The sequence below is a fragment of the Tinamus guttatus genome, unplaced genomic scaffold (genome assembly GCF_059628265.1).
Source record: "Tinamus guttatus ecotype Peru unplaced genomic scaffold, ASM5962826v1 Tinamus_guttatus_pri_ptg000148l, whole genome shotgun sequence".
Lineage (NCBI taxonomy): Eukaryota > Metazoa > Chordata > Aves > Tinamiformes > Tinamidae > Tinamus > Tinamus guttatus.
The window spans coordinates 118,218-142,403 of record NW_028288682.1 but is presented as its reverse complement, the minus strand read 5'-3'; the positions used below and the strand labels follow the sequence as shown (position 1 = coordinate 142,403).

Here is a 24,186-nt window from a genome sequence, read left to right as displayed (position 1 = left end):
TGACTCCATCAGCAACAGCCATTCACTTTAGGAGGGTGTAGGGAACACCCATCCTATTCAGCTGGGATAGCGTGCTGTTTTTTACTGCAAAATATCTGAACAACAGTACAGTTCTCCTGACAGCCTGTTTGTCAGTGGGTGGGACGTACCGGGAGAAGGCAGCTTTTGAACACAATTACACTCCAACTCTTTAGACTTTGCCTTCGGGGATCTGTTGTCAGTGAGGAATCATGAGGAGGACAGCTCCTTCCTGATTGCTCATGTTCCCTGAGGGGTGGCTTTTGTCTTGTCTGGCAAAAGCTCATCAGCCACTGGACCAAGGGCATCCTAAGCTAAAAGTAAAAATTACTATAGCTGAAGGGAAAAGGGAAGGGTTCTGTATTTGCGGCTGTTACAATGCATGTTCTCATGAGTGGGTTGCGTGCAGAGCAAGATTTACAGTACAGACTTTGCCAGGGGTTGTGTGCACGTCTTACAAGGTAATTAATGGTTTTTAGAGATGTACTCTTTTTGTTTTCTCATAAGCTTAGTGCTTTTTTTTATTCCAATGCTTATCAGGAAGTACTACAAACATGGAATAAGCTTTGAGATGAGTCTTTTTGGTCATTCTACAAACCTATTCAGACTGTGCTACATCTTTTAGGTCCTGTCCTGTGGCCAGAGCATACTGGCATCTGGGCTCATTCCTGGTGTTTGCTGTAGCCTGGGTTTCCCTCAGGCATCTCTTCTAGTGCTTCAGCCTGCAGAGCTGGGGGCCACAGGACAATCACTGCAGGTAGCACAAAATCCACCCCAGAGATCTGTTGTCTTTAGAAGTTATGAACGAGATCTACTAGTCCTGAGAGAGAGATAGCTATGTCACTACCTTAAAAAGGGCTGCAGTTGCAAAACAGCATTATCCCTTTTGTTTTTTTTTTCCAATTCCTAAGGTTGGCACAACCCTCAGTGGTCCTCAGTGGCAATTAGAACAAAGTGGATATAGGGGAATCCAGATGAGATTCTGTTTTTTTTTTTTTTTTTTTTTTTTTTTTTTAACATGTTTGCCGCCGCAGCTGACTTCATGGTGTAGTGTTTGCAATTGTTTTCATCTGTTCGAAAGTTCCTGCCACTTGAGAATATCCAATATTGGTCTTTACTGCTCTTGAAAATAGTCTCAGGCTGTCATTAATTTTGGATCCCGGGAACACTGTGTGAACCTCTCACACTTCCAAATGCTCAGCAGTGTGCCTGAACTAGGAATTCAAAACATGCTATAACAATATGTTAAATGTCTCAAATTATCTCTGTAAATAAGTCTAGACCATGGTCTCCAGAGAGTGCAGAGACACTAGAGATTGCTAAAAATGCTATCTGGAGCTTCACGTATCTAGAGCAATCTAATTGTGGCACCAGAACTCAGTCTCTGTCTTGAGATGTGCTGATTTTCAGAATATTGTGTTTTAGTGCTTTTTATTAATTAATTAATTTTCCAAATGAACCTATTTAAAAGTAGGTTGGGTATCTCCGTGCTGTGCTGCAGTTTGAAGCATGTGCCTCCCTGCAGAGCCCAGCTGACTCACCCGCTGAGAGTGACTGCTGGCACTTCCTGGCACGTCTCTAGCCTCGGAAATGTTTGTCAGGATTCAGACCTTTTTTGGGGCTTCTAAAGCATTTCAGGGAAAGCTTACCTGCTGAGAATATAGGCTCCTCTGAGGGCTACTCATATGGTTCAACAGAGAAAAGACGATCATATTTTTGCTGCTTTCCCATTTGCCTATTAGTTGTCTTTTTTTTTTTTTGCCTTGTTTTTGCATGAACAGAGAGCAGCATAGATATGAGCCAATGGCTCCTCTTTCTCTCCTGCTACCTTTCCCTCCAAATCTTTCCCATTCAATGGAAAGTGGAACCTTGCATGGTGGATGCTTGCAATGTTGCATGATGTGCTGCATATTGCACTGCACTGCTGTGATGTTGTGGGATGTACTGCTGGGAAACAATCCTCAATGTAGGCAGGAAGGTGGCAGAAGAAGCTCCAGAAGATGACAGTTTGCTTGCAATACCCTGGGAAAACATGTCCTTTTATCTATATGTTTCATCCCTGTCTAGAAGAAAATCTGCCCTTCTTTTCTTACCTCTTTGCCCAATGGGCAAGCCGTTCTGCATGTTGTACAAAGCTCAAGTCTCACCCCATTGAGAAGGGTTCCATTCCTATGAGCCATTGCATGGTCGTGTCAGACTCCATCTGCCTCTTGCAAAAAGACCTGGTTTGCCCATTTCTTTCCTTTGTGCTCGGGTTTGTTCAGAGATGAGTCATATTTTTGACACTGGCACATCACAGTAGCAAGTTCTGTTAGAAGGAAGCACGTCAAATGCACAGCAAGGATCTTGGCTAGGCAAAAGGAAATGTTTATTACTTCTAAAGCTTAAGTACTGAAGATCACTGAAGAGTATTAACGAGTACTTTGTAGCTTTCCTCTGCTTCACAGCTGAGACATCCTCTTCAGGTATCTGACTGCAGCGTTCCAGTCCTGCTTTGAAGTTATAGAACATACACTGAAAAGGGAGGGTGCTGTGAGGAGGACGCGGGCAAAGAGCCTGCTTTGCTGAAATCCAAACTGGCTGAATTGCTCCATTACTTCTTAGCAGTAAGGAATTTGCTTAACCAGTTTGATCTCCTTTGTTTTTAATCACAAGAGGTCTCACTCAGATCTCATGAATCTGGTAGCAGAAAGAACAACAGTTAAGGCAGTATACTTGGATTTCTAAATGGAAAATACTTATGATGGTAATTGGAAGACATTTGCATTTGAGGATAGCCAGACTGATCATATACCGTATATTTTATACTAAACTGTCTGAATTCAGGGCTGTCCTTTCCTCCTTGTCGCCTTTTCTTCCTTTCTTCCTTGTCTCCCTACACTGCAGTATGACCCAGATTCCTGCTGCAGAGAGAGGGCTCTTGCTGTCTGTGGGTGAACTGATACACTCCTGTGAACAGTGTCTGTGAGCAAAGAGAGAGGAGAGGCTTCACATTGTGACCTGAAATCCCGTTTAATATTAACTCTCTTATTTCACAGAATGATATGATCCATTTTCTGCCAGCCTAAATGGGAATAAGTTGCACCTTATCTCATAAATACATGTTAATTTTAGTGACACTATATGCATAATAAAGAACTGTAGAAAAACTGATAAATAGAGCAATGTCAAAGCAACAGAATTTGCTGTGTTCAAGGGGGAAAATGCTAGTAGAGTTACTATGTGGTCAGCATCCGAATACCATTTATAATTAGCAAGATTTCTTAAGAGGCACAAAAACGTAATTCATTTAATTGATATTCTTAGGTTAGGGACTTGATGATATGGGAGAATTTGATCAAGAACAATGGCTTGGAATTATTAATGGTTCTGTTTAGCAAATTCCAACTTTACCTAGTGCCAATGAAGCGGGAGCAACTTCACTTTGTTCACTTTCAATTGAAACGTGCTTCAATTTTGAGGCAAGATGTGTGAGTGTGTGCCAAATGATAAGCATGTGAAAAGCTGCAATGATTTCAGAAAATAGGCTATCTTTAATTAGAATGGACCTAGGCTTGAGTGCAAAATTTGGCCTGATTTATTCCCATTGAACAGTTTTGTAGAGTTTGTTCTAACTTGCACAATCGGCTCCTAGAAAACACAGGGGAAAATATGGATCTTCCTAATTACAGGGCACTTTCTGCCTTTGCAAGTGAAATGTAAATAGGAGGTTTTGACATTGATATTTTCTTAATCACTGATAGATTTGGTGTTCTGAACAGATAGGAAATGTATCCAGTCCTAATAGCCTTGAAGTCATCGGGCATCTGCAAATTTTATAAATTACTGTGTTCCATATCTGTGTAAATAGACAATATAACATAAAAGTAAAGCATCCAGTAATACTTGTATGCTTGGTTGTTGCCTGCCAATATACAGCATTGTTATACTTTAGTTCCATGGTCAATACATTTTTGTATGTGGGCAAGTTCTTTGTAGACCTTGTAGCACATTTTAGTTAGAATTTTGAAATGTGGCTGAAGAAATCTTAAAAATGACAACTAGAAACTTTAGTAGTCATTCTTGTACATGTGGATATGAATGTACAAATGCATACTCCCATGAGAAAAGTGCTGTTTATTAAAACGTGGAAAATATTTGTATTAAGTTTTTTTTAATGTAATCCAAAAAAAAATCATAACAGAGATATAAAAACACATATAAGAGCTGCTTTTCATAAGGCATACAAATGTCCATAGTTATGACTTCCTGAAACAAATGTGAATCACAACAAATTTCTTTCGCCTTTTTTATTTGACATTAGTTGAGGATTAATTTCTGGGTGCATGAAAGGACATTCAAATAATTGCGATGTCTTCTTTTCACTCTGAAAAGAGCAAATATGGTGACATTAGCTTATCTCTGAGTGCTAGGCATTATCCACTTTTATTTGTCTCATGGCTTGAAAGCAACAGATCTTTGTCAGCCTTGATGTTCTAATATTTTTCATTTTCGATATCACTAGGACAATGTTTATTTGGGTATTCACATTGGATGCAACATCAAGGTCAAGCTATTAATCGTTGCTAGTGTCTATCCATGCCATTTAGATCTGACATATGCACACAGATATACTTATGCACAGTGACAGATGCTTTTGGGTATCCTGAGCTGTAGGAAAGTACTATTTTCCAACTAAATGGCTCTTTGAAAATTGCGTTTAAAAGATCTACCATTTCATCCCACCATGCCTGAGATTGCTGTCTATAATAGTAAGTTCTGATCTCCTTCCTCACTTTGACTAGCACATTCTCCCTGCTCCTCTTTCTGTTGATCTATCCTATGGTTCCTGTGAAGATAGCTGCCTGTCGACGTATAAATATATGTCCTGTCATATGGAAGGTTGCTCGCTCAAACCTGGCTGCCCAATGAATGGTGTCTTAGTGGGAATGAAATCCAGGGAACCTGAGCATTTCTTGACATCCTGCATGTTGGCTCCGACCTATTATATTTCACCTCCCAATTATTGGTGAGTGAATACGTAATTCCGGCTCTACAGCCACCTCTGAGCACCCATGAGGTGGGTAGAAGCATGACAGGACTTTGAAGTGACCTGTACAGGGCTACTCTTGTGAGTTTGGCTGGCAGGACTGGACAGCTGCTTTTTTTTTTTCTCCCTCTTGTGTCCCTGGGAGATTATTTTTTCTGTTTTCGTAAGGGAAAGGAAAGACTTTCAAAGTGGGGGGTCATTGATGTGGGGGCATGACAAGCGTGTAGTGGTGAGGACCACTTGAAGCTGAGCTGAGTGAGTGTACGCCTCTCAAAAGCAAGGACCTGCAGCGATCTTCATGGCATGGTTTGCAAACCCCAGCTAACGGGCTGTGATTTAGCAAAGCACTTTGGTGGATGTTTACTTCTCTTCCCATTAGAACATCACTAATGCATGGTCCTAACTCAAATCAGATAACTAAATCCTATTGATTTCATGCATTATGGTCTCACCTGGACTCAGACTCAAGGTACATTTTATTGTGACATTTCCACCAGCGTTTTCCTAATGCATATTGTTACCCTGGTGATGACCTGGTGTTGCAAATAATCTTTCGCTCTTTTTTTTTTTTCTCTCTGTGTGTGAGCAATACGTTTACTATGAAGAAAAAAAAATCACACTGTTGGTTGTTGGTTTTTTTGAAGTATAGATTTATTTAGGTAAATAGTAAAAAAGCAGAAGATCTCATAGTGAATCCACAGAATTCTTTGTTGGTGTGTGTTTTGAGGCTTCCAAGAGAAAGATTGGCCTTTGTGCCTTCTGATGATTTTTTCACCCTATCTGTATATGCACTGTAATTATATAAGTTAAACACAGATTCCTCCAAGTCACTGCTTTTTCTTTCAACAGGAAAGCAGCTGGCAAGGCCTTGGAATTGCTCTGGCTTGGTAGAGGGATGAGTGAGATGTATAGTGCATGTGTGTGTGCACGTGAGAGAAGGTATAATCCCAATGAAGATTTTTTTCACGTAGGTTGCAGTTGCCTATAAGTGAACAACCAAAACGAGCCCAGTGAAGTTGCTGGAGCTTGGAGAGCTAATCATACAGCTCAAGTGACTGGCAGCTGAGCTGTTCCCTGATGTTTCCAGCACTCAGTCATTGGGATGGGTCTTGTAGGCTGTGCAGCAAACATGCCTGGGAATCTCTTGGTGAGAAGTATTTTTTCTTTATCCACTCTGTGTCCACTTTCTCTCGTGAGTCTACTGAATATTCCCATGCCAAAATCACAGCTTTAAGTGCCCAAGTGATGAAGTAATTGCCAGGCCAGATAGGGAAAGTTTTACTTTTCCTGTCAAAGAAGGGAATCGGAAGGAGGGTTGGTCTATACTGTCTTTTCTCAGGCAAAAAGAAAAGACTATATGCTCTCAAGAAGGAGTGCCTGCTACAGGAGTTACTTTTCCTCAGGTTCCTAAGCTCTCAGTATGAACATATTTCAAACCCAAATAGCCTTTTGGACTTTATTTTTTAATTAAGATTCAGCCTGGTTCCTGATAACACATTGTGATATAATGACTGAAGAAAACGAACATTAATTATTCACAGACTATTGGAGAAGCCTTGCATAAATTATTTATGTAAGACATTCTGAAGCAGGCTGAGATTATAGGAAACATTAATAATAAAGCCCCGAGTTTTTTGTCTTCTTTGGACTTTGTTTTCTTTCTCCTCGTCCCTTATTTTTATTGGTTCTTCGTCCCATCTTGTATCCCTTGCCTGGACCCAGATGTCCCAGAGTGTTACTGAACAGATGGCTCTAAATGAGCTGTTGTCCTTGGTCACATCTTCCTCTCTCAGTTTGTGGCATCTCTGCCGAACCCAGCAGATGTTTGAAGGTGAGTGACAATTGCATGATGCTGCCAACCTCATATTTCTTTTCTGAGCCACAACTTTTGCATTTGCCCACATGAGGCCAAGATAGCTCAGCCCAGATGTCGCTTGCAGAAGATGTCAGCTCCTCACCTGAAGCCTAGAAAGTGGAGCTTCAAGATAAAAACACAGGAATGAAGAAAGAAAGTTGAAAAGTTGGTGTGTGAGATCACCCTTCCAGTATATTTTCACATATTTAGGCAGAATCGCGCCATGTAACCCCTCCTAATGTTGTTATAATCTGACAAAATTTCATCTGTACCTCCTTTTAAAATACAATGTGAAAGTCGGGGGCATGAAAAGACACACACACACACACTCTATGGAAACAGAATAGACAAAAGAGCTGGAACAGTTTTAGCTACCACAAAACTGAGAAATATCTGGAGAAAAATGTCTACTGAGAAGACCAAAAGAGGTAGAATTTGTGAGGATGAGATGTGAAATATGCTGAGAGCAGAAGAGATGGGAAGATATGAGGCTGAGTGATCAGGGCTGTGTAAGGGAGGAAATTGACAGGGACACTGAATTTGATGTTGGAGGATGCAGGATATTAAGGCAGTTTTGATCAGAAGACCAAGCAACATGAGGATGTAAGTTATTAGAAGAGATGTGTGCCAAGGAACTTTGATTCTAGTCCACAGAAATCTTTGTGTAAGTCACAGCTGAAGAGGCAGAACTTGGCCCTGCAGCCTTGCAATGAAAGGTTAACTGAGGCAAACTTGCCTGTGGTCCATTTCCCCTTTTGGGAGATGTTTCCGCGTGCACAAAGTAATCGTAAAGATCTGGAAAGCAGTGTACTGCATCCGGTTCTTGGAGGTGGTCACACAGCAGGCAGCGCCCGTGAAAGTGCCCCATGTTCATGGCATGGACCAGGATGGCAACAAATGTTGGTGATTTACAGCATTTAAAAGGGTTTAATTAGATCTGTTAATCTGACCTCATAAGAGCTTAACATGCATCAAGTTACAGGTACATCAAGGCTGTTAATTTGATATGAGCTTTTTTCCCTGGCATCCAGTTAAGGTATGAAGCATTTGAAAGACAGAGGATCTGTCCCATCCCATGACATTGCCTCACTGATCAGTCATCCTTCCTTTTAAATATGTGTGCATTACTTCTAGTTTGAATTTGTCTGGCTTCAGCTTTCAGAAACTGATTCTTACTCTGTTCTCTGTGTGATTAATAAGTCCAGGAGGATTCAGTGTTTTCCGCCTCTGGAGATATGTATACATTAATCAAGTTGCCTCTCAGGCTTCCACTGATAACCTAAAGACCAAATCTTTTAAATCTTTCACTGTGATATATTATTCTTAACTCCAGAAGCATGTACAGTCTTTCTGTTTGCACTGACCTCTTAAAAATATAGAATCAGAACTATATAGGTGTTAGATCATCTTGCCTGTAATACGCTATTTCACCCTGTGCATCTGAAAAAACGGGGACAGGTCATCAATCTTGGTATCACACCAGTCAGAAGTGTCCCCTGATATCCAGTTCAGTGATGATTTCCCGCTGACAGCTCTGTTTTGTGCTCTATTGCTCTATTAATACATGTATTGCTAGTATGGTGTGGTGGTACTTCTAGACTGAACGGCATGCCAGACTAAGTTAACTGTCTTGGAAAGCGTTAAGTCTCTTATATCCACTCAGTAACCTTTATAATATGATCTTGTAAGCCTTTTGAAGAATGAAATGAGGTCTGTTTGACAGGACTTACACATTGTAACAGTGGGTGTTAGGTGTCTTTAAGTTTCATGGAGTGAATCCTGTGCCAGTTTTCTTGTAAGTATGAATGTGTGTGGCTGCATGTGGCACTATATTTCTAACAGTACTTAACAGCATCTTATGTGGCCAGGACTGATGACCTGAGCAACTGCGACAATGTATGTGTGTTTCCTATTGCTCTTAAGAAAGCTACAGATGCAAAATTACTAGGAATTCCACTGGCTTCACTGGATGAAGATGCCCCAGTATATCTAACATCATAGGATGCTGTGTTGTTCCTAATTTCCTTTGGAAATACTTTCTGTGTTTTAAAAAGGCCCACAATGGGGCAAGCCACCAAAACCTTGTGGGATGTCTTGCATTTTTTTCACAGACTATAGATGAAGTTCTGTCTCTGTAATGTGCGTTGCTGCACATAAGCTGATGTGTGGCAGCCCAGACCTGTTTGAAACATACAGTGTGAAAGCGTGCCGTCAATGGAATTTAACCCGGAAATTTATCCATAAATGTTTTAGAAGTGTGATGTCCGAACAAGATTGATAGTGTCAACTCTGGGAAAGATTTTCAGCAGAGTTTTCTGAAACAGCATGGGTAAGCAGGGAGCTTTTTTAAAATAAGTTTTATCTGAAAATTAAGTATTAAATGCTTAAAACAGGCGGGCTCAGGGGGTAGGGGGCAGGTGGTATTTGCAAAGGCTACCTTGAAGCAGGGAGATTAATATTCCCTCTGGAATTTGAAGCTGGAAGGAGACTTTAGTAAAAGACGAATGTGAGTAGATGCCTAACGTATATGATTTAGACTTAGGAGTCTTTACCTTTAGCTATAACATTCCATGAGGTGATGCTGTCCTTCCTGTTCCCAGTGGCTTGCCAGCTCCATCCTCTCCAATGAAATGCTGCGGTGATAACAGCAAGCTGCAAATCCCTGCTTAGCTACATGCTTAGGACATTTAGTAACACGGAGAAAGGAGAGGAGCCAGCGCTTGGTTGTCGACTCGTGCCTCCTGGACCATCATGGGGAACATCTGCTCTACAGGATCTCCCAGGAGCTGCAAGAACCTTCCTGTTCCCAGCACGCCTGGCTCTGCCAGAGCCCTGGGAAGGGTGCCTGGATCTGGCAGCAATGTTGCTTGTGTTTAACAGGGATTGGCCTGGATTTGGGGCTCCCCCCTTGCTAAAAGAGCAGGGACAGGAGACAGTTTCCATGCTTCTCGTGTGACACTTTTCCTCCCCATCCCCCTCCAGCCGCTTTCGGCTGCCTGGAACAAAATCAAATGATGCATCTGTTCCCACGTCGAAAGCAGTTCGTGTTGCCATTAGCCACGTTCGGCCCCAAATTGAACCTGGCAAGCAGCTGGCATGCTCAGAGCTAGTTTGCTTGCAGACGTATGTGTTTTGACGGGAAGCGCTGCTGCCTTTGGAATATAAAATTCTTAGAAAAGAGAAAGAAGGTCCTTTCACACCTAAATAAGAGCAAGATGCATCTCTGCTGGGAAAGGTGAACGATGGGTTTTTGTGTCCTATCTTGCAGCCTGCCTGTGCCTTTATACTCTTTTTTTTTTTTTTCTGTCTCTATCTGAAATGATCAGACCACAAAGAGTTAAAATATATTAGCCCAGTTAAAGCAATAATCTCTGCTCAACCTGACTCCCAACTGAAGAGGAGGTTCTGCTACCTGCTGTGTCCTCATGATGACAGTAAAATTTTCTCTAATACTGCATCCTTATTTGAAAGCCAGATTTGGAATATGTGGTGAAGCAGTGCTTTCAATTTCTTGCTATTTAACTCTCTTAAAAAATGTTGGGACTGCTAAAGGATTTGAATAGAGAGCTTTCTCTCAGCATCTTTCAAAAAGAAGTAGAGCAGGATTTATTATTAATGATGCTAAAGCATTTCCTAACCAGTAGATCAGGACACCTTTACACATTTAAGGTGAAGGGTTGTATAATATGTGCTCTCAGTTCAGACAGGCATTTAAGGAAGTGCTTGATACTGAACTGTTCTGAAGGTAGTGGTGCTTCCTGCTTTGATTCTGGTCGATCTTAAGGCTTGGGCTAAGGTTGCAAAGGGAGCCAGGTGGGATGTTAGCCATACCACTCTCATGTATCTGTGCTACAAATGGTCATTTGCTAGTCACTTAGATTTTTGACTTACCTGCTGGGCTTTCACTGCAATCCAGTGCAGCAGGATTCCCACACGTTTGTCCCCATAGTACCTGTCCCTGCCAGATCCAGGCTAAATACCTTCCTGCCCACTTCCCTCCTTGGTGCGTCACTCGTCAGCGATGGTGTTACAGTGAGACAGGTTTGTTGGCTTGCAAAGCATGGGAACGCATTCAGAGTACTTTGCTATAACCAAGAAGAGAAAATGACCCTTTGGCAGATCTTTCCATCAAAACAGACCTTTTATCTACGTTCCAGTGCTGCTGTCAAGGACAATTACACAAAGAAATCTGGTGGGAGCTGGTGCAGTGAGTGAGAGCCTGAACCAACGATTGGATTCAGATTGAATTTGTTGTTACGCAGGCACCTCTTTATCAGAGTATCTGCAGTCAAACAAGTTTTTCTGCTGTTAGATAAACATCAGTGCATCTATAAAACCTTACAAGCTGGGATTTCAATTGGAGTCAGTTGTTTTGTGCTAGTTGTACCTCTTTGGATAGCAGTCAGGTTTTTGGCAGTCAGCTTTTTGGACTGTGAACTCAGGACATATCTCCCATAGCTCCCGAGGTCAGCTTATGAAATAACCATCACTGCACAATGTAGCATGTGTGAAACATTCAGTAAAAAATCCTGTTGTTTCTTCAGATGTGACTTGTGCGTCCTGCTTTGGCTGCACTAGCTCAGTTAAGCCTGTAAACTCTCAAGCAACCTAGGAGATCCCATATGCTGTAGCAAGTGTTCATTTGCGTTCACCAAAGCCCCACCTAGGACATTCAGTCTGAGAGGAGCTGTGGCATGGTGACTGGGATGGGGAAAGTGGGTTTGTTTGCACCAAAATGCGCTTCTGGACATGAGTCACAGTTCCCAGCACAGACATGGGTCTCCTTGCGGCGTACAGGCATTCTCCTGTCTGGGTTTCCTCTGCATAATGGGAATAGTCTTTCCTTAACAGATAGAGAAGTCATCACATTGACAAGGGACATATAGTTACTTGAGGTAAGTCATTTTAAAGACATTAGCAGAAAAAACTATTTGTGACTCTACTTTCTAAAATATGCTTCCCCTAGTTATGTATGTTAAATACTTTTTGTTTTACTGGTGACATTTTAGTAGCATCTCAATCAAAGGTCAGGGCCTTGTTTGGTAGACACCATCTTGTCGTTCATCTTTCCTGTGACCACCTGGTCTATCAGGCAAGATGTTCAAGAGTTGAAGGCAGGCCACATGAGGAGAAATTGGGAGAGCACCTTGGATGAGATCTGCAGCTTTCCCTCAAGGTTTGTAGCCTTGTTTTACAATTGACTTTGTACAAAATATAACAAATAGGTAAGCGAGAGTGAGAAGAACTATCACAAGCCCTTAGATGCACAACTGTTTGTTGTACATATTGTAGGTAGAGCAGTAGAGCTTTTCTTTTTTTCATGTGTTGTTGTGCCAGTGGAGACAAGCTGCAACTCAGGAGCTGTTGTCTAGATTTGATTTATCTCAGTGAAAAAAAACAGACATCGGTGAACACCTCAATTTTGCAATCAACTTTGGATCAGCTGTGGTGTTCCTGTTACTGAAGCATTCCTGTTGGCTTCCCTTTAGTGACAGTTCACTGTTAATTAATTAAGCAGCAGAAAATTAATGGGAATTAATTGGGTTTAGCTTCCCAATTAATGTGTTGGAAATGATTTGTCTCCTCAGCGTTCTCCTGTGCCTCTGGTGAGTACCTGGAGATGAAGAACCAGGTGTGCAGCAAATGCGCAGAGGGGACCTATTCCCTGGGCAGCGGGATCAAGTTTGATGAGTGGGATGAGCTGCCAGCAGGATTCTCCAATGTGGCAACGTTCATGGACACAGCCATTGGCTCTTCTGAGAATAAAGCAGACAGCTGCAACAAGTAAGAAAGTCTGTTTACATCCATATTATGTGGCAACACAGTCTGAAGCAACTTAGAAGTACAGAGATCTAGGATCCACATGCTGCTGGATTTTGCTCAGCAAAAGCCTTCTGATGCTTTTTATCCAGATTATCTGCTTTATGCTAAGGAATAAAAGGTGAGGGGGCCATATCCCCAACATGGAGGCTTCAGGTGCATGAGATGATGTCTGCACCACCTGGGGTATTGGCTGGTAGGTTGAGGGGCTGTCCTGATTTCTGGATGGAAACAGCTCATGTCCCTTAGTACAGAACTGTGTGTTAAGTGTGTTTAGAGTCCAACATTGAGAGCATTGATTTTGCTCAGCTTTAATTGTCCTTCATGCTATAAGAAGCAGTTGATCCACCAGTGCTGTGATGTGGCCTTTCTAAGGAATCTTCTTGGGACCGTCTTTGGTGTCCCTGGAGCCTGGATTTGATGAAAATGAGGCCATTAGTCAAGCACAGCTCTGTAAACACAGAGGGAAGCGTTATACTATTAGAAGTGAAAATCCATATAAAAGCGCACAGTACAGAGCTGGGAGGATAAGAAGAGGTAGCGCTGCTGACATGGCGCAGTCAGCTTTGCTAGTTATCTTAGCTCTCCAGAGAGTCATGGCAAACATGAGCAGATGAGAAGCAAAATTCTTGGTCATTTCTTTGCTGTCATCATGACCTACTAGGTCTCATCAGCAACTACCAAGTTTAAGAACTGCCTGAAGCTGCTCTTATCCGTCACTGAAAACCTAGAGGATTGTGGCATGGTGAATTTAGTTAAAAGGTACTTTCACAGCCTAGGCAGAGATCTGTGGAGGTTGCAGAAGGCTGTTTCTGAGTCTGACTCAAAGCATGCTGGACACGCAGATAATAACTCTTTCCTAGTATAATAATCCTTTCCTTAAGTTCCTAGCATGTACCATGTTCTTTTCCAGTGCACAGTTTTAATTATGGGCAATATTTTTGTGTGAAAACAAATGTGAATCTAGTAATAACAGATTAGAAAATGAATTTAACTATTGTGGCACTGGGTCAAATTTTAGGTAATTTTTTTGTAGTAATTTAAGAAAAGTCTCCACAATGTAATCTCAAATGAGGCTTGTTTTGTTTATGTTCATCAGCTCTTCGTGGACTCCTCGAGGGAATTACATAGAGTCGAACAGAGATGACTGTACAGTTTCTCTCATCTATGCAGTACACCTGAAGAAATCTGGTTCAGTCTTCTTTGAATACCAGTATATCGACAATAACATCTTCTTTGAGTTTTTTGTAAGACCTTTTCTATAATAAATACACATAAATGTTAAAAGAACTCAAACTTTTAAAGACCCTCAGAAATGACTTCTCCCTTTCTTTGTATTATTGTTATGTCCACAGCTTGTTATTTCTGAACAAGTTCTAGAAAAATCTTCTTTCTGCCACTTATCTTAACTTTGGCATGTATGTAAGCTTCAAAACTTTGGCTAACCTGACCTGTTTTACCATGTGTTGGGATTTTCACACTGAGGTTGTGGCTGTTGGTGGTAGAGGCTTCAGTTTGGGAGTGTTTGACTTCTTTGAGATGACTTTGAAGTGGCTTCAAGTTTAAAGAGACTTCTTTGAAGTTAGGCACCCAGAACCTGATAAACTCCAAGGCATAAGCAATATATGGAAACTTTAGATTTTTGTCATTTTGGATCCTAGCCTTTAAGACAAGCAGAAAAACAGAAGAGACAAAAAGATGGAGAATTGTTACTTCATTGCTTTCTGATTGACCAAGCAGCACCCATGGTGCTAAAATGATCCCTGTGGATGAGCCTGCCACAGACAAGTGGATGGGGAATGGGTCACCTGGGGCCCCCCTGCCAGCCCTCTCAGAATTGCCTTGCTTTTTCTGTCAGGGCTGTATCTGCTACTCTGAGTAGGCAAAGATGGAATTGGAGGCACCTGGGAGCAGGAGAGGACTGGGAATTTTCCATGCCCTCTGTTACCACCTCTCTGCCTGTCTGCTGGGCTCCGGTGGTGATCTGTGAGGAGATGTTCATGCTGGCTCTCAGGAGTGCAGAGCCTTAATTGGTGTTTGGGAAGTGTTTTGTGAAGCTGAGACAAAAGTGCAAAGTGTCCTTATTCCTTAGTAGAGATGAAAAAGGGAGACCAAAATAACTTGCTTGAGGCACCCTCTTGCTGCTACACCACTGCAATCTATTGCACTTTGGTAACAGAGAGTGTGAACTATATTATTCAGCCATTTCAGATTTATATTAGACTTTCCTTCCTTCTCCATCAGGAGAAATATTCTTTTCCACCATTAAATACCCTTTTTACTGGCAGATGAATGTAACAGTATTATGAATCCTAGCTCCAGTTGCTCAACTGACTGAGCTGCAAAGAAGCTGACTCCTGCAAAGAAGCAAATATACTGTTCTTTGAGTGCTAGCTCTGAAAAGGGCTTTTTGATTATTACTTGTTTCCACATCTCACTGATTCACCCCCTTAATTTTGTCATTGCCTTTTCACAAACCAGTGAGTGGCATAGTCCTTTGTATTATCATGCCCATAGTTCTTAGGGGTCCTCATTATTTCATGGAAACTACATAATACTCCTCTAAAAGTTCCTCTCTTTCTCCGGGTTGTGGCTAAATATATTTTACAATTGCAGTTTGGCTCTGGATGATGTTATTTCACTGGCAGGGGCTTGGAGATTGTCAGAGAATGGTGAGCTTGTCCGACTAGCCAGAGGCAGGTGGCTGCATTACTGGTCTTGGGCAAATCTGAAGGTTAGCAATGAGATGTGGTTCTGAGGTGTGGGAACTAAGTGGGGACACTTCATGGTAGATGCCTGTTGTTGCTTCTGCTCACCCTTCCTGGATTCCCTTCCATATTTAAGCCCTTTGCACCTTGTAAGAAGAGAGTATATCCATTTCCCTCTTCTCCGTTTTCTGTGAGGCTCAGATGCTGAGGCTCAGATTACTCAAGATAATTAGAGGTCTGCATGATATTTAGGTGCTGCTTCTCCCTTCTTTTCCTTAGATATGTGTTAGATGGCAATGAAGTACATAGATGCTTTGGAGAGTTATATGCTTACTTCAGGAACAACGTGGAATAACCACGTCTTATGAATTTAAGCGTGAAGTCTTAAACTATCATTTCTCCCTGTTGGTATAAAGGCTGAGTAGTTACACTGGTGTTGCAAAGGGAGTTAATGCTTTTTCTTTAGAAAAGTCATGTATTAGAAGGAAAAAAAAAAGCAGAAATGGGAGACTCTGAGGCCATGCAGCAAACACTTCCACAAGAAGAGGGCTGCAAGGCCGCTCTGGGCTGGGCAAGGGGAAATAAATCCTGCAGCTTTCCCAGCAGAGGTTCTCCATGGCACTTTCCTTCTCCCTTAATAACATCGCTGTCATCTCCAAAGGTGAGATGTCAGAGAGCCAACGAGTTAATATGTGTTGATTCTGTGTTTGTCAGAGAAAGAAGATGATTGTCTTCTAGCATCAGCCTGACCACTCCTAAATCTGCCTCAGTTTAGAGGTCCATGGTCACATCCAGGGTTTGAGAGAATTAGATCCTGGTAGGCTCAGGAGAAGGAGGAGGCCTCCAAGGCAAGGAATTCAGCACCAAAATATGGCCAGGTAATGGGAGGAGAAGGCCAGGGTGTGCTCTTTGTGCTCCTTTTCTCTTCTTGCAGTTGCAGCAGAGGTGCTATCATCTGACGCACCGCTAAGCTCCAAGCAGGTTTTGAAAGAATTTTTTTTTGCCACAAATAAAGCAGCTGCTGTCCTAAATACATAGACAGTAGGAACAAAGCTGAATCTTATAATTCCCCACCAGTAACTGCTATACTGAGAGAGACTGATCTCATGTTTTTAATTAACAGATACAAAACGACCAGTGCAAAGAGATGGAGTCCACAGCAGACAAGTGGGTGAAGCTAACGGACAATGGGGAATGGGGCTCTCATTCTGTAAGTGTAAAGATATCCGTCATGATACTTTTTCCCTCCTTATTTTTATAAATGTCTGTGATTTCCTCTGACTAGATATCAAATAAGGGCCAGAACCTGTGAATTTGCTTGAAGAATCACATCTTGCCTGCTATGCCAAGCCACCAAGATCTCTAAGGGTCTGATCCCAAAGCAAGTGATACAGATGCTGGTCTTTCCAGGCAGATGCTGGCTTGATTTCCCTGGACTTTGACTCAAGAGCTTTATGAGGCTAAACAGTTCCATGTAAATTGCAAATCTGCACACCAAAGTCCCTCTGCACGACTGTAATTGAAATCTTCTAAAACAGCTGTTTGCTTGTAAGAGCAAGAGATTATTCCCTGGTGCTCAAAAAGCTCTGGTCAATGGGAATGGCATCTTTATGTGCAAGCAGACAGGACTGGCTTTCTATTTTTAAGTGCGTGATTCAGAGCTGGGCTGCGCCCAGTCTGTGCTCTGTGGTACCTTTCCCAGTTAAAAAGCGAGCTGGCAGTACTGGCATGGCTCCCACAGCGCTGGTACAAGCGTGTCTGTGTTGGAAAAAGCAGCTTTCACTGCCCTGTGGCCCAGCCGAGAGATTTGGTCACTGCAACGATGGCGCGTAGACTAGATCTTCCTCACCGGCTCCTCCTGAGGCCAGCCTTCCACTATATCAGCATATCCTATTTCACAGAGCTATGCCAGCAAAGGGCCAGTGTAGGTGACATAATGCCAGAAAGAAAAGACTTGCCATTGGCATGGACAGCAGCCTGTGCTCTTTCCATGGCCTCGTTCCTGAGCCAACTGTGGCTGGCAGTGCCTGTTAGCTCAGGTGCAAGCAAATCAGATCAGGAGCCTAGGCCAGGAGAAGGAAGTGTATGGGCTGAGAAATCCACTTGGTTGCCCCTTTAGGATTCTTCCTCCTGGATCAACCCCATGGTCCTGGCAGGACCCCTTTACAGGGGTAGGGTTATTCCTGTTCTTGTCTGGGATAGTTAAACTAGGATAAAGCATATTTTGCTTGCAGCAGCGGCAAGAGTTTTGTACTGGACTAGTACAACATTGATATAGTATGGTAGGTATGATACAACGTGCAGATTTGGCAGAGTCTTGATAGACCTGATGCCCCTTGTGGGACTAGTTATGCAGGTAGGTGTAAGTTAGTAGGCACTGACTGCTGAAAGAAGTGGTTCTACCTTCCTCCTGCTCCTCACTCTTGCCCTAATACTACCAGCACAGGGATTTGCACAGACCTTTGTTGACCTCACTGTGAAGACATGTAGGTCTCAGCATTTTGGGCCTGGATTATTTTTGTCTGTCTCTTTCACTGCTCCATATCAGGAGTAAGCAGGATGGATGGGACTACTGCTGGGGACATTCCTTGTTCATGCTAGCTTCCTAATCATGAGGTTAGATGTGGGCAAATCTTGATTTAAAGCCTTGCTTCTAAACAGAACCCAGTTCAGACCCAGGACTTTTGAATCCTGGTTTCTCCTTTTTAGTTATATATATACGTATATGTATACATATACATATATATATATAAAAAAAAATATAAAGTAAAAGTGGATTTCTAGGCTTTAAAAAAACCCCGTCTGTCTACATCTGAATATGCAGCTCGTCACACTGTCTTGCCTGCTCACTGCCATATGTATCCTTGCAGGTGACTTTGAAATCGGGTAGTAATATATTATATTGGAGAACGACAGGGATTCTCATGGGCTCTAAAGTAGTAAAACCAGTTCTGGTGAAAAACATCACCATTGAAGGTAAGTCGTGGTTAACCTTTTAGCTCTTGAACTTGCTGTTTTGTCATAGCATTTGGTATGTGCCATTGCTATTCTTGTGCCTTCTCAGTAAAGTGGTTTTTTTTGGATCCCCTGTTTTCCCCTCTAAGGTCTAGGAACAAAACAGTAAAACTTAATGCTGTTGTTAAGGCTAGTAAACTAATTTAGTTGGTAAATGTTGCCATCTGCTGGGGAAGATTGGTTTAGTAAATAGAGAAAAAAAGGAGAGGGGACCTCCCCTGCCACTCAGAATCATAGAATCATAGAATTGTTAAGGTTGGAAGGGACCTCTAGCGACCATTTAGTCCAACCCCTCTGCACACACAGGATCACCTAGAGCATGTGGCTCAGGACTGCATCCAAGCGGGTTTTGAAGATCTCCAGAGGAGATTCCACAACCTCTCTTGGCAACCTGTTCCAGTGCTCTGCCACTCTCACCATTGAGAAAATTTTCCTTGATTTTCTTCAGTGTAGTGTAGGAAGATCATGTTTCCCAGTGAGCCTGTCTGGTAACAAACTGGATGACATAACTATTCTGGGCCAATGACATTTAAATCACCATTTAAATTATTTAATTAGTCTAGAATAGCTATTTTAGTCCATTTCTAAGTGTAACCAAGCCTGGAGTGCTATATGGTGTTCTAAAATTAGATCAACCTTGGACTGAGGAACAAAGATTGAAGAACTAAATCTTAAGGCCAAAGGGTCAAAATTGAGCAATGAAAGTATGTGATTTTTAATCCAGTGGTTAGCCAGCGTGTCTGCTTTTCTGGATAAGTGGGCAGGCAGTAGTTATCTACTCTGCTTTTCAGTACGTTACCTGTATTTACCTTACAGGAGTTGCATATACGTCTGAATGCTTCCCATGCAAACCTGGTACTTTTAGTGACAAATCCGGTTCATCCAGCTGCCAAGTGTGTCCAAGAAATACTTATTCTGAAAAAGGAGCTAAAGAGTGCACCAAGTGTAATGAAGAAACATATTATGCAGGTACATAAATCTTCTAAGATAAACAAAACCAGGAGAGTCAGGTCGTTAAGTGCACCAGGTTTTTGCAAGAGCTGCTCGATCCAACAATAAAGTTTAGTCTCCAGTTGATGAGCACAGTGAAGTGGAAATGAAGACGGTGCTTCCCAAGAGCTGCAGAGAGCACTGGATTTTGGCTAAGGTCACATAGATTTGTATTAAAATAATCTCCAGATCTTTTGTGACTTCAAAGTGTACATTTCGTTTGCATGATAATAGCAGTCGTGTTGTGCCCTCTCGTGGTAATTTTTGTTATTGTTTGGTGGTTCCTGAATTTGCTTCATCACTGCCTTCAGGCTTGTGGTGTTTATAGGAATGTCTTTTCCAAATGCTCTCCTCACCCATCCCTGCCTCTCCTGTGGTTGGAAGATTTGGTAATCTAGTGCAAACTGTAGTACCAAAATTATTCTGAATCCCCTTATAGCTAGCAGTCATGAAGCAACATGGGCAAAATCCAGGCTGTATGTGCCAATCAAAATGCCTTCAATTCCCTTGTATATTCTTTTAAAAGGAAGTTTTAAAATAATAAGCTATTGACCATAACACCTGTTATCACAGGTTATGGCAAATACTTGGGGACTTGTAAATGGGATATTTGTAAATACGCGTGGTGAGAAGAAAAGCTGAGCCAGTGTTGTAAAATTTTTCTAATGGATTAGAGTGTTTTCATGCTTTACCCAAGTGATAAATTATTTCCATATTTGGACAAACTATGCAAATTACTGCTTAACTCTTGACTCCCCTCTATACTGAATTAATGAATTTCAGAGTGACAGGAGAAGCATAGCTAATACTTTCCCAGCTATCTTCTGCAGATCAGGGGAAGATTCTTTTGGACTCAATGTAAAAGCTTAATTTTTGCTCTGATTTTGTATTTTTCTACTGGCTCACTTTAGACTCCAGACTTTAAACTCATTGAAGTTGTTCACAGGGATCATTTGACAGTTTAACATCCTGTTCCTCATCCTTTTTATTTCAGATGAGGGATCCAGTGAGTGTATAGAGCGTCCTCCATGCACAAGTAAAGATTTTTTCCAGATCCATACTCCGTGTGATAAGGAAGGAAAAGTAAGTGGAAAGCATTATGTTATTTTGGGGCTTGCTGTGATCTCTTGACCTGAAAACAAAGCAGGGGGTCTGTACTTCGTGTTGTAATTTTGCTTCCAGAACATCTGGAAGAACATCTCAGATCTCTCTGAGGCAGCAGGAATGCCCTTCAGCTGCTTTCTTTCCAGCATTTATCCATCTGTAAGATTTTGCCCACCCTAGGCCTGCTTAAGGGAACTGTCATGGAGAAGTGTTAAACTCCTTGTGCTTGTGATCAGTCTGATGGGTCACTGTGTTCCTCTTAAAAAGCAATAAAAAGCAATGGTGGGACACAGACTGAAGCACTGGCCTTGAGTAGACCTTACTCTGTAGTTGTTAGCACTTACTCTGGAATACTTTTGGCTTTGTGACAACTCGCCCCCTCTCAGGCAATGCCCAGACATGTCCCAGGTGCTAGCACAAGTCAGGGAGCATGAGACATGACCACACCTAATATGGATGGAAGAGCTTGACTACATGAATGTGATCTATGTCATGATCTGTGGTTTTAGCATCAAAGAATGGTCCATGATCTGTTTAAGAGAATAGGTGTAGTTTGGAAATACCCATGTGTGGTATCAGAGCCTGACTGCAGATAATGGGCTTGCCTTGTGGGGTTGTCTGGACAGGTTCTGGACTCAGAACCACAGCTCATGGGTCATATGGATTACCACAGTCACATGGGAACTTCTTTGGGTTTTGGAGAAGAACATATTATGCAGGTACATAAATCTTCTAAGATAAACAAAGGAGAAGGAACTTCCTTTTACTGGGACGTGAAGGCCACATACGGCACATGATTAGGCCTGTTTTGTATGTCTTTTTGCTTTTCCTGTCTCCCTGAGACCCAGACAAGGTGGCAATGAATCAAAATCCTTAGATTCTGTTGTTGCTTGCCTGATGTTTGCTGCCAGGATGGAGTACTTTGCAGTCTGCTGGTCAGCCAGTTAGTGTTCATGTGCTTTATGAAAGAAAACTTCAAGCACTTATTTCCAGAACTGGCAGGCTCTATAACCAAAGCGTTCAGCATAACTCACTCTTGACTCACTGATTATTGCTCTGCTAACTTGCTTTAATGACTCTAGGAATTAGAAGCAACATTTACTCTTACACCCTGTTTTAATTGTGGTCTCCTGCAGATCACCCTGTAACCAATCTGTGCAATTCAAGGCTCATTGGGTTTGAATAGGTGACACTCAGCTTCCTCTTCTTGCTCCCTCAGTGGCCTTCCCCTTCATAATGAACATCACCAGAACATAAAGTTGGTCTTTCTGCAGACAGACACCCTTCCACTTTCTGTGGGAGAATTCTCTCTTTGCAATGAGAACTTGTCGTATACGTGCAAGCGTTGGTTGGGTTTTCAGAACTGCTTTTACCACTCAGTGCTCTGCATCTCTGGAAACTAGTCAGGGTATGAAGCACTGCCTGACCATGTCTACATGTGCCATAGCCCACTGAAAACTTGGCTCTGCAAACCATCTCCAGATGAACAATGGCTCTAAAGCACCAGCCTTCAGGCCTCTTGTCTTACAGACAAGTTTTACATGGGATGTTAGATTGTCTTCTCCCTTCTGTTGACCCCACTGCATGTGTAGAAGGATGATTATATCACTGGACTGATCTTCAAGAGGCCCTGGGAAGCCCTCCCTGCAGCAGGCCCTTAGATTCTTGACTCCCATTGATTTTCATTCATTTACTGCTTTAAAAATTCCTGGATCACCACTTCAGCCTGGGACTTACCAACCTTCCCTTGAATGACTGTATGCACTCTCTGACCCTTTCTTCCCTAGCTCAGTCTCCATGGAAGTACTTCAGTGTATACAGTGTGATGGGACTCTCTGAAATCACATGGGTGCCTTCCAACTCCTGATACATTTTTATTTTAAATGCTGTGTTGCTAAATAGAACAGAATCAATGTCAGTCATAGTCAGCCAAGAGTCCAGATTACTGGGCATTTCTGTAGTGATGAAGCAGGACCGTTGTTAAGTTTACAGGTCTGCAAGTACCAAGTCCAGAGACAGTAAGCTGGGTCAGCAACAGCCTAATGATCACTAGGCAAGTCCATAACGGTAAGGTAGGTGCAAGATCATGATGGGAAGTCAAGCCTGTTGGTCAGAGTTGAGTTCTGGATCGGAGGGGCATGTGGTCTGGCTGCAACATGAACTAAGCATGGACCAGTGGTGAGAAGCTCAGCTTCAATGCAGTGCCCAGAAGCAGAGGGTCGAGCCTGTACTGGGTTGTCTTCCAGATGTTGTTAATAGAGTTTTGAAGGCAGCTAATGCTTTTTAAACAGCTCTAGTGTTTTCTCATTTCAGACTCAGATCATGTACAAATGGATAGAGCCCAAGATCTGCAGAGAGGATCTTCCTGATGGGTTGACCCTACCACCTTCTGGAGAGAGAAAGGATTGTCCACCCTGCAATCCTGGCTTTTACAACAATGCCTCATCTTCCTGCACTCCTTGCCCACAGGGCACATTTTCAGATGGGACGCAGGGTAGGAGGCCTTTCCCTTTGAAGACATTCAGAATTTGTCTGCAGTCAGTCACCTACAGATATCACTTGTGTTGCTATAGACAATTGTCTATTTGTATCTGGATTACTTTAAAGATACATCACTGTAAGGCAGAGTTCCTTTTCCATAAAATACTTTTTAAATGGCTTTGTGGAGAGGGATAGGATGTCTGGTTTTCCTCAAAAGTCCTTTCTTATCATGGTTTGCTGCTCTAAGTTGACCCCTTGCTTTCTGGATGTGTTCCTTGGCTGTTATAAACATCCTAATGGTTATTTTAAGAGGTTCTGAGAAGTGGATCAGAATTTTTGGTCAGTAACTCCTTTCTGTCCTTTCTTCTGTCCATGCCAAGTTCTTCCCTGTGCAAATCTCACTTTTAGTATTGTCAGTTCAGAACCCTGTCAGCTTTGTCTAGCCTAAATTCTGATTTGTTGGTTCTGAAATGCACTGTAGATACCTACATAAGTTTGTGGGAACTATTGTTTAGCAATATCATCAACCTTTTAACCAAAGCCACTGAAAGCAGTGTGGTTTCAGGGATCGGTTGCAGATCAGTTGCTGCGGTTATGGTCTTCAATTTATAAATCACTAGCCTGTTTCTTTAATGTCATGGTCCTGATAAGTCATTGGCTGTTTAATTATAAAGAAATGAATTATTCTCCTAGCTCAATATTTCTCCCAAAGAACAAAATGCTAATGTCTGTGCTCTTTGAAATTTAAGATGCACTTTGGTTGTGTTATTTCCTTCTCCTGCCCTTTCTCCCCACAGAGTGCAAAGCGTGCCCTGCTGGGACGGAGCCAGCTCTTGGGTTTGAGTATAAGTGGTGGAACATCCTGCCAGGCAACATGAAGACCTCGTGTTTTAATGTCGGCAATTCAAAGTGTGATGGGATGAATGGTGAGCCAAACCTCCTGTATCGTTATGTGCCTGTCTTTCTCCTTTGTGGATCACCATTGCAATGGAGTGCACGTCAAAATGAATATACTGTTTGCTGAGTGAGTCATAATGTAGAGTTTCTTCCTTTTCTTTAATGGCACCAAGCTTGATAATTCTTATAGGAAGTAGTGTCACTGAATAGCACAAAAAGAAAATAAAACATCTCTTCTATAATGGAAGAGGGCAGGAGCTTCAGTCTAC

At 42.2% G+C, this 24,186-nt stretch overlaps 1 protein-coding gene across 1 annotated transcript in view; it reads left to right on the top strand.

The window, feature by feature from the left end:
- The window catches only part of ELAPOR2 (endosome-lysosome associated apoptosis and autophagy regulator family member 2), an 89,790-nt gene that overhangs the window by 46,232 nt on the left and 19,372 nt on the right, over positions 1-24,186 (top strand). Inside the window, exons 3-10 of the mRNA XM_088522086.1 lie at positions 12,491-12,686; positions 13,822-13,969; positions 16,554-16,640; positions 18,301-18,406; positions 19,262-19,414; positions 20,430-20,518; positions 22,853-23,033; positions 23,818-23,946. Coding sequence (XP_088378212.1) covers positions 12,491-12,686; positions 13,822-13,969; positions 16,554-16,640; positions 18,301-18,406; positions 19,262-19,414; positions 20,430-20,518; positions 22,853-23,033; positions 23,818-23,946 — 1,089 coding nt within the window. The remainder of the gene's footprint in view (positions 1-12,490; positions 12,687-13,821; positions 13,970-16,553; positions 16,641-18,300; positions 18,407-19,261; positions 19,415-20,429; positions 20,519-22,852; positions 23,034-23,817; positions 23,947-24,186) is intronic.